Here is an 11,412-nt window from a genome sequence, read left to right as displayed (position 1 = left end):
GAAACACATGTGATTGAATTTTTATAAAAAATAGAAACTACTTAATTGTGAAAAACTGGCCATGTTCTCGAAACACATGTGATTGAATTTTTATAAAAAATGGAAACTACTTAATTGTGAAAAACTGGCCATGTTCTCGGTCTTCAGCATTTTATTTCAGTTTGTCGTCGACTTTCAACAGTCAACCAATAGCAATTCTTTTAAATTTGTACAAAACAGAATATTTTTGAAAATTAGAGCCGAACTTTGAGTTGAATATAGGTACAACTTCAGTTTTGCAAAGAGTTCAAACCCTTATTCGCTATAAATAAAACAAGAAACCTTTTACAGTTAGCTCGACTATAAAAGGAACCTATGATTCCTCTACCACCTGGAATTAAATGAATAAACTCAAAAAACTGAAACGGCAAAATGTATTTGATTATATAAAACTTCATTTGTTTACAAAAAAATAAGAAGATCGTGATAAATGTTAAAAATCGATATGTTTCGAGCGCTCAAAAATAGGCACCCCTTTTCAAGACTAGCCAGAAAACTTAAAGTTGCGATCAAAAATAAAAATTAAAAAAAGTGAAAAATAAAACTGGAAAACAGCGGTAGCCAAGAGTGAAAGAGAAAATTAAAAATAAATAAAGATTAAAAAAATAGAAACTGGAAAAAACACAGTGGCCGAGAGAGGTAAATTAGAGAAAAATGAATTTCCATGTGTTATGGAGAGATGGCATGGAAATTCATGTCGTTAATTAGCTAATCGACATTCATATGTATGTTTCATTCAAATGAATGCTTCATTCATATAATCAAATGTACCACCTAGAGTATTTTATTTCAAGAGAAGGAGGAAAAGTATATTTGAAATGTTATTTTTCAGGAACTATTAAACCATTTCTTTAAAATTTTGTATTTTGCCTTTAAATTACATTCTTTAAAATAATGTAAAAATTCGTATGACATATAACTCAAAATTTTTTGTGTGACTATTCTTGAAAAAAAAAAATGCTTATTAAAAAAAAATTTTTTTTTAATAGAATTTTCTCTTTGTATTAACAATATTATTATTGTGTGAAATTTTTTTTCGTTTCGTTTAAAAAATTCCCAAGATATGGTGAAATATGAAAAAGAAAAATTAACATATTAAGGAGTCCAAACTTTGAAGCGCTCTCCTGACCAAACTATAGAGACCCTTTTTTCAAATTGCAGCTACTCCCATACTTTGGGGATCAGGAATCCAAATCTGTCAAAAAAAGGTACGTTTAGTCTGAGAAAATACGTTTTTGTTCTGATTTTGTAACTTAAAAATATCGTCTGCTCTAATTAGTCACCCCATCGAATCTTTAAGTTTGAGTCCAGGTACCCTAAGTTCCGATTATTAGATCAAAAGTTAATAAAGGTTTCTTCTTTCGCATTGTGCAGCTTTATGCTGTTCTTATTTTTTTTAAAATTCTTATTTTTTTAAAATTTAAACAATATAAAACTTTAAATCGAAATAAAATCGTTTTATAAGTTTTTGAGTTCTATTTTATCTACTAAATATTATTTTAAATATCAATTAAAATGTATATTACTTCTACATGTTTTTTAATTTGAAAAAATCTTATGTTTAGTTTTTGATGAATACTTTCCATCATCTTTCACAAAATTCGAATTCTTTAATATATTTTTAATTTCTAGGAATTTGCTTTTGTTTTATTGGGTATGATGCGTATATGCGTATTTAGGCCTTGTTAGTTTAATTCTCTTACACACGCATTTTGAGCTGTGTCCATTTTCTTAAACATGCATTCTGAGTTGTGTTCATTTTCTTAAACTTGCATTCGGAGTTGTGTCCATTTTCTTAAACATGCATTCTAAGTTGTGTCCGTTTTCTTAAACATGCATTCTGAGTTTTGTCCATTTTCTTAAACATGCATTCTGAGTTGTTTCCATTTTCTTGCTTTTTGAGGTTTGTCTATTTTCGTAAACATATATTTTCCTAAGCACGCATTTCGAGTTGTGTCCAAAATAAAATGCTAAAGTGGCAATTCTTAAATTCTTCAAACAAATAAATAAAAAGTATTTCCTGCTTTTATCGGAAACATGTATAAAAAGCATTATTTACGTAGTTAGTTTTCTTAATTTTATATTTCGGTTGCATTTATATGATTTTTTTTTTGTTGAAAAAGGGAGAAAAACTGAGAAAGAACTTTTAATTTAAACTATTTATAATTTGTCTAATTTTTATATCAGACAAGAAAACATTATCTTACTGAATCAAAATGAACTAACTTCTTGAAAATGAACATTAGAACATTTTCATTCTTTTCGTTTTCTCCCTATGCATTCGATATGAAATCCATTTGCCTGGAGCAACTTCATTTAGTCAGTTATTGGAAACCTTTTTTTTTATTGGAAATAGATAGTTTTCCATCTTTTAAAGTAATAGTAGTATTTTTATCCCAATGTTTTTGACATATTTTTGGATTTTCAGTTTTCTTTCCCTATATTAATGCGGATACTTTTAGCTATATTATTTTTTGTTCTTTGGAAAATTGTTTAAAAAACTGTTTTGTGTCAAATTGTTTTTCTATCTAATGATAAATAAAAAATTAGGTTATGATTAGACTATTTATTGTTTTGTTTCAAAATCACTTAAATTAAAAAAAACTTTTTAGTGACTTTTAGAGCCACTTGAATAGGCTTGCCAGTGAAAATGTCTATTCAAACTGGCTTTAGAAAGTTATGGGAAAAAAAGTTTTTAATTAGCATCACATAGCTAAATAAAGTTTAAAACACTTATCTTAAGTTAAAATAATATTGAATTATTATTAAATTACGCACTTCTGTGTATTATATAATGTAGATAACTATTCAAATTTTCTCATTAGTTTATCTACATTTATTTAATACACATAAGTGTGTAATTTAATATTAATTCAATGTTATTTTAGGTAAACAATGCTATTTTTATTTAATATTATTTTAACAACGCTGTTTAATAGTGAACTCTGCTTCGAATTCAACTTTTCGCATTACATCTGTTACACACACGCTTCCTGATTTACAATAGTTGGATAAGTAATTGTTTTCCCGTATCACACCCGTTTGCTACGAAATCGCTTTTTTATAGTATAAAATTTATACCACACTCGTTGGTTACTCATTTGCTTTCTTGCATCACACTTGTTTCTGAGGCATTAGCTTTTCTGCATTACACTCGTTGGTTACCTAGTTGCTTTCCGCATCACACTCGTTGGTTACTTATTTGCTTTCTTGCATCACACTTGTTTCTGAGGCATTAGCTTTCCTGCATTACACTCGTTGGTTACCTAGTTGCTTTCCTGCATCACACTCGTTGGTTACTCATTTGCTTTCTTGCATCACACTTGTTTCCGAGGCATTAGCTTTTCTGCATTACACTCGGTGGTTACCTAGCTGCTTTCCCGCATCACACTCGTTGGTTACTCATTTGCTTTCTTTTATCACACTTGTTTCTGAGGCATTAGCTTTTCTGCATTACACTCTTTGGTTACCTAGTTGCTTTCCCGCATCACACTCGTTGGTTACTTATTTGCTTTCCTGCATCTTTCTCGTTGATAATCTATTTTATTTACTGTATCACACTCGTTGGCTGACTAGTTGCTTTCTTGCATCACACTCGTTAGTTACCTGTAATAGTTGCTCTCTTGCCACACACCTGTTTCCCACACTTTTCCTTTTCTACTTTCACTCGTTGGGTACACATTTGTGTTCCCCCTTAACACTCATTTACTACGACTTTACTGTTCTGTATCACTCTCGTTGATTACATAGTTACTTATCTTGCATCACACCATTGAGTTAACAAAAGTTTTTCCTCTGTGTATTTTTTTATGTACTTTTTAAGTCTTATTATTTTTCATTCAATCAAACAAATTAGATGTTAAATGTTGACTGGCATTTTAATATTTAATTACTGAAAATTAATTTACTTTTTCCTTAAGCTTGTTTCGCCACATATTAGAACAGTTAAAAATATTTTTCAGCGTCGTTTTAAAAGCAATTATCTTCTAAGCTATTGATTGTATAAATCAAATTATAAACAAAATGCTAATGACCTACTGTTTTTTTTTATTGGCTTCAACCCTCGGAAAACACTTTAACTCAAGCATTTGTTTTGCCCCATCCCAAATGCAATGTTTAGAGCCTATTTTCGTGTAAAAATGGTTATTTGAATATTATGAATTTCTTTTTCGTTTTGAGTTACTAGAACTTTAAGGAAAAAAAAACTATAGCTATGTTTTTCTTAAGACATGATGTTGTGAGCTAAAATCATTATTTCCTTGTACTGTAAACATTGGTTCCAGATGTGTTCCATATTTTTCTTTTATACCCCCCCTTTTTTTTTTATCCTATCAACGAACTGTCTGATGTCTGAAACAATGTTTGACGTAGTTTCAGACATACTGTTTAGGCGTATTTTCTTGGTTTTTTGGACAACTTGTTTTTGTGGGGTTACATCAAAGATTATGTGTTCTTGTCCCTATGCCACGTGATTCAGCGGAATTATGATGAAGGATCATAACTGCATTCGCTAGCATTCATCGTAACATGCTGAGGCGAAATGACAAGAATTTGACTTTAGACTTGAAGTCTATACTTCACATATAAAATAATCTTCACATAATAAATATTCGTGATGAAAAAAAGTATGTCTGAAAGTATGTATGAGTGATACTTCTTTATCAGGTTACGAAACTTTTGTAGGTGTATTAATAATATTTTGTTTGTTATAAGCTTTGCAAAACCTTATAACAAAAAATAACCTTATAACCTTATAACAAAAAATTGTGAATCATCCTGTACAATACACGCAAATGCTTTTTCAAACATAGTGTTGTGTATTTTTTTAACTGTTCCCTTTTTATTCAATGCACGTAAATATTGTTCCAGGCGTAGTGCGTAAGCGTATTCACTCCCATCTTTTATTTATTTACATCTAATGTACTCAAATATTGTCTCAGACGAAGTGTTTCAGTATATTTCCTTGAACATTATATTTTTTAAAATTTCATTTACGAAAACACTGTTCCAGATGTTGTGTTTCAGTATCTTACCTTATGTATGTAAACATTATTCCAGTCGTATTATTTTCACGTATTTTCTCGCACCTTTTTTTTAAAAATCTAATGTTCTTAACTATTGCCCTACTCGTAGTGTTTCAGTATCTTTTTTTAATCCATTGTACGTAAACACAACTCCATATGTAGTGCTGCAGCGTACTTCTTTCTACCCTTTATTTTCTTTATAAGATGCACGCAAATGTTGTTTCAGAAATAGCAATGTATCATATTTCTTTGAATTGTTTATTCCTTTTTTATATCTAATGTGCGTAAACATTGTTTTAGACGCTAGTGTTTCAGTATATTGCTTTGAACCTTATGTTTTTTTAAATTTCATTTACGTAAATACTGTTCCAGATGTAGTGTTTCAGTATCTTACCTTAACATCTAAACATTATTCCAGGCGTAGTATTTTCGCGTATTTTCTCGCACCTTTTTAAAAAAAAATAATCTTATGTACTTAATTATTGCCCTACTCGTGGTGTTTCAGTATCTTTTTTTAAAAATCTTTTTTTAATCCATTGTACGTAAACACTGCTCCATATGTAGTGTTGCAGCGTACTTCTTTTTACTCATTATTTTCTTTATAAGATGCACGCAAAAGTTGTTTCAGAAATAGCAATATTTCTTTGTATTGTTTATTCCTTTTTTTTTATATCTGATGTGCGTAAACATTGTTCCAGACGCAGTGTTGCAGTATATTGCCTTGAACCTTATATTTTTTAAAATTCCATTTCAGTAAATACTGTTCCATGCGGAATGTTAAAGCGTACTGTTTCAACTTGTTACTATTTAAAATGAATAGTTGCTTGACTAATTATTTAATTTTATAATTTTTGTCTTCTTTTTAGATGGAGCAGTTGGTGTGCGAAATGCAACATCCTGAGACGGGGGTTCCGTTACGACGCCAAAAAGTTTTCCTGACTACCATTCCCTCGGCGTTTTTGGGTGAGTTATTATTATTTTTATTTAATGTCACACTGTTTAAAGATGCATGTTTTTAATAAAATTTAAATAACTAGGATGCTCCACTCGCCAACCTCTGTAATTGCTTCTTATTTATAATTTTTTAAAAATTTATTTCTAAATATAAATATTTCGAACAAAACACTGAACATTTTGGTATCAAAATATTCAATCACAGTAGATTTATGTAAGAATATTTTGTTAAATACCTTCGGGGTTACTGAATTGGAGATTGATTGTTCTCTGATACAGGTCAAAATTACAATCTGTGGATGAATTAATTGGTCCGCCCTATAAACGGACTGTGACGTGTGCGTGGCTGAAATCGTATTCTTGGTGATAGATGGCGTCACTGAAAAAAACAGAAACGCCTCCTCTGCCTTAAACTCGCTTGGTTTCACCTAGGAGGCTTGCTGATATTGGCTAGTGACATTAGAAAGAACAACAACATTTTAATAATGTACCAATCGTAATTAAATCGACGATTATCTAGATTTGAAAAATAATCACTTGTTCTTGAAAAAAAAATAATCTAAAGGAATACAGAGAGTAAGACACAAAAAGAAGAAATAAATCCGAAGTAATTTTACTATTTTAAGAAATTTGTAACAATTCAAATAGGGAACTGTTTTTATCGCTATTTATTAAATTTTTCTTGTTTTTAAAAATTTTACAATGAATGTTAAGATTTATATTAAGCAACATATCGCTGGTTCAAAACTAAAACGACACTTTTGCAATCACTTCTCATTCAAATAACATGAGAGGTCAGTGCGGAAGTGTCGTTTTAGTTTTGAACCAGCGATATAATTTCTCTCTTTTTCTGTTACTTTAGATTGACATCTTCTTGAGAGTGAGATAATAAAAGACAGAAATTAAAATCTCGTGAGGAAAAAAACTAATTTTCTACAACAATGATTAAATAGTCAACATTTATAACAAAATAGCTAAAAGATATAACAAAAGAGCACTTAAATTTACAATAACTTTCGAAAAAAAATATTCTCGCTAAAATTATTAGACAAAATGGTATTATTTTCACACCAAATTTCAACTGTGTAGTTGCATTTCAGCGGACAGAAAAACGACAAACATGTTTTTTTTAAAAAATTTCTTCTACTTTTTTCTATACACCTTACTAATTTCAAGTTTCTAAGTCTTATAGAATTTGAGTAGCAGAACAAAATGTAACGTTAACTTGAAAACCCAAAACAGCGGCGGCGTTGGCCATTACGATTTTTTTTATATATAGAGACATTTTGATTATTATTTCATTTATTTAAACTTCCAGCCTTTTGCAATGAAAATGAAATCTTGAATGATTTGTTAAATTAATGATATCCATGCTAAATTAATGCCCCGTGCTGATTTATTATTAATATTTTTTTCTAATATTGCGGTTTTATTCTTTTCTCTCATGTTGTGTTTCTTACTCTATTCTACTATCTTCAAATAAAAGATTTTATGAAATTAATGACTTTCATCTCGCTTTGTCCCAAATCATCATACTTTTATAAACATTTTTTTTATTCTCTTGGAAAGCACAGCAATAAAAAACAACTGTATTATGAAATATTATGTATATGTCTACGAAACATGAAGCTTTTATTTATTTAATGAATTGTTTATAGTTTTAAAATGAGTTTATCTTAGGTATATATAATATGTATGAAATGAGACTGACTTTTTTGTAATAATAATGGAGTTTACAGTTTTAAAAGGAAATTACACTGGAAAAGCTAAATAATCGTTTAACTCAATTTTTTTTAAACTTTAAACTATCAACTGAACTAGTACATAACGGTTAATATTTATAATGTTAAGTATTTAAAAAATATATATACTACGATTTATATTTAAAAATTCCGTTTTACGACATTATCTATTAATAGTACGATAATTTTTTAATAATATGAATTTTTTTCTAATTGTGAAGTAAAAACATCTAGAAAAAATTAATTAAAAACATCTAAAAAAATTAATTAAAAACATCTAGAAAAAAAAATCAATTCTGTTATTTATACAGAAGAAAGCTTACTGCTCACTTTCTAAAGAAATCACTGGCCAATGACTCCTTTCCGCTTCCTCCGTTTAAATTGTGCAATATTTATAATGTTAAGTATTTAAAAAATGTATATACTACGATTTATATTTTAAAATGTGTTTTACGACATAATTTAATGATAGTACGGAAATTTATTAATAATGTGGATTATTTTTTCTAATTGTGAAGTAAAAACATCTAGAAAAAATTAATTAAAAACATCTGAAAAGTTACTTAAAAGCATCTAAATTAATTGAAATTAATTAAAAACATCTAGAAAAAATTAAATTCTGTTATTTACACAGAAGAAAGCCTACTGCTCACTTTCTAAAGAAATCACTGGTCAATGACTCCTTTCCGCTTCCTCCGTTACCATGGCAAACTAAATTTAACCCCATTTCTAAAACAGAATAAACACATAATATTAGCATAATCCAAGCAGATTTTGGGCTTCTATAGCTGATCTATAACATTTTTCAAATCTAGTATAGTGAANTCCTTGTAATTCGGGTTCGATAAAACATCGATTAATGACACTTTTTGGTCGATCCAGAAAACTGGGAAATTCAGACATCCGGGATAGCGATGGTCCCGAGCATCCCAGATAATTGGTTCTCTACTGTATAAATATTTCTTGTAATTAATCTCACTATCAATTTCACTGTTTTCTTTGCTGGTTTGTTGTTGTATTGTTGACGTGAAGTGTTTACATAGTTATCGATCGAACTAATCATAATGGTATTATCGATATCAACTTCAATATCGGCAGTATGTCGGTATTGCAGATAAAGTTCGATAAACAAATTCGTAAATTAAAATCCATATTAATAAAAATGTAAAAAAAAAATATGCAAGAAAATTTTAGCATATATTTTGAAAAGAAGGGAGGAGTGGGGGAAGGAGGGGAGGGCCCAAAAACGGCTATGCCTAGGGCCTACGAAAGGTATAATCCGGCTCTGTGCCTAGGGCCTACGAAAGGTATAATCCGGCTCTGGCTTTGTCCCAAATCATCATACTTTTATAATTTTTTTTTTTATTCTCTTGAAAAGCACAGCTATCAAAAACAACTGTATTATGAAATATTATGTATACGTCTATGAAACATAAAGCTTTTAATTTATTTAATGAATTATTTATAGTTTTTAAAATGAGTTTATCTTAGGTATATACAATATTTATGAAATGAGGCTGACTTTTTTGTAATAATAATGGAGTGTACAGTTTTAAAAGAAAATCACAATGGAAATGCTAAATAATCGTTTAACTCAGATTTTTTTAAATTTAAACTGTCAACTGAAATCTAGTATAATGGTTAATATTTATAATGTTAAGTATTTAAAAAATATATATACTGCGATTTATATTTAAAAATTCCCGTTTTATGACATTATCTATTAATAGTACGGTAATTTATTAATAATACGGATTTTTTTCTAATTGTGAAGTAAAAACACCTAGAAAAAATTAATTAAAAAACATCTAAATTAATTAAAATTAATTAAAAACATCTAGAAAAAATTAAATTCTGTTATTTATACAGAAGAAAGCTTACTGTTTACTTTCGAAAGAAATCACTGGTCAATGACTCCTCCGTTTATATTGTGCAATATTTATAATGTTAAGTATTTAAAAAATTTATATACTACGATTTATATTTAAAATGCGTTTTACGACATAATTTATTGATAGTACGGAAATTTATTAATAATATGGATTTTTTTTTCTAATTGTGAAGTAAAAACATATAGAAAAAATTCATTTAAAACATCTAGAAAAAAATTAAATTCTGTTATTTATGCAGAAGAAAGACTACTGCTCACTTTCTAAAGAAATCACTGGTCAATGACTCCTTTCCGCTTCCTCCCGTTTCCATGGCAAACTAAATTTAACCCCATTTCTAAAACAAAATAAACACATAATATTAGCATAATCCAAGCAGATTTTGGGCTTCTATAGCTGATGTATAACATTTTTCAGATCTAGTATTGTGAATTTAAATATCAATGCATGGCACGGTTCTGGAAAGTGAGAGAAATGTGAATGTTATGTTCACGGAAGCAATGTTAAAGCTACATTCAGGAAGTATAGTTTCTTCCAATGATGTATCGGATAAAAAAATACGTATAATGAATGCGAGATTTCACTGAAATTTAAATTGCAATATATCTTTTACAGCAATATATATTGCATTATATATTTTAACGTTCTAAGTAGGCTGAGGAGTGTATGTGTGTGTTTAGACAATTTTAAATTCCCGGAATCGAGAGTCGCTAAAATTGTCCACATTTCGATTCCGATCAAAAATTTGATGGAAATAGTTGAAAAAAGTATAAAAATCAAATCACTTTTTGATTATGACTAAATTTACAGAAGATGTTCTCCTTATCATAACCATAAAAAGTATTTCAGGTATTTTTACAACAGTTATCCAAGTTCGTTTGTCGTACTTTTTTTCAAAGAGGAAAATTAAATGTATATAATTTAATTAAATTGTATAAAAATGTTGTATGAAACGAATAGATGTAATTGTTAAATTATGACAGTGTGCCTTTAGAGGTGTAGCTAGGGCTCACAGCGTCCTGGGACAAGCTTAGGTTTGGCGTCCCTTTGCATTATGATGCTATACTTGGCGAGGTTTTTTCTTAATTTCAGATTATTTTAAATTTCAGATTATTTTAAAACTGAAGTCCATCACACTTAGCATTGGATTGTTAAATTTTTCATTGAATAATAATTTTTAATTTAAATGCTTTTTTAAAACAATGTAACTTGATAAGGTCACGCCTTTTCATTCGATTTGGTTTATAAGTTTAAGTGTATGTTTCTGATCGCATTTATTGTTTTTGATTGATTGAATGATTATGATAAGCACTTACTCTAAAGCATTTTTCATTAAATGTGTTGCTAAACCTTTCTTAAAAATTTTAAGATTAATTCAAAAGTAGCTACAATTAATATAAACTACAAAATAGGTATCCTATTCAATATTTTGTTTAATAAAAATTAGGTAAAAAATTAGGGATAAAAATTAGGTAAAATTGTGTGGATCATAGCAATAAATGAAACTAGGAATATTCAGAAGAGACAAACATTTTGTTCTGGAATTTATTATTAATTATTTTTCATGAATTTAGTCCCCCCCCCCCTAAATCAAGAAGGGTGCTAAGCCACTATGTGCACTTCATAATTTAATAAAATGTTTTAATAACTTAATTAATGTTCATAATTTAATAAATGTAATAATTTAAATAAGGTTTAGTTCTTGTTACTTTTAAGAAAAAAAATAATAACTGCTGAAAAAAATATAACGGAATCTGCGTAGTA

The 11,412-nt window shown here is 28.7% G+C and overlaps 1 protein-coding gene across 4 annotated transcripts in view; it reads left to right on the top strand.

Annotated features, from left to right (window-relative positions):
* The window catches only part of LOC107452726 (regulator of G-protein signaling 7), a 97,730-nt gene that overhangs the window by 47,328 nt on the left and 38,990 nt on the right, over positions 1-11,412 (top strand). For all 4 annotated transcript variants that reach the window (XM_071177685.1, XM_016069294.3, XM_071177684.1 and 1 more), the window contains exon 3: positions 5,930-6,026. In XM_071177685.1, the coding sequence (XP_071033786.1) occupies positions 5,930-6,026 (97 nt within the window). The remainder of the gene's footprint in view (positions 1-5,929; positions 6,027-11,412) is intronic.

Source organism: Parasteatoda tepidariorum, chromosome 2 (genome assembly GCF_043381705.1).
Source record: "Parasteatoda tepidariorum isolate YZ-2023 chromosome 2, CAS_Ptep_4.0, whole genome shotgun sequence".
Classification (NCBI taxonomy): Eukaryota; Metazoa; Arthropoda; class Arachnida; order Araneae; family Theridiidae; genus Parasteatoda; species Parasteatoda tepidariorum.
The sequence above is the reverse complement of the archived record's forward strand: the minus strand, read 5'-3'. Positions and strand labels throughout refer to the sequence as shown.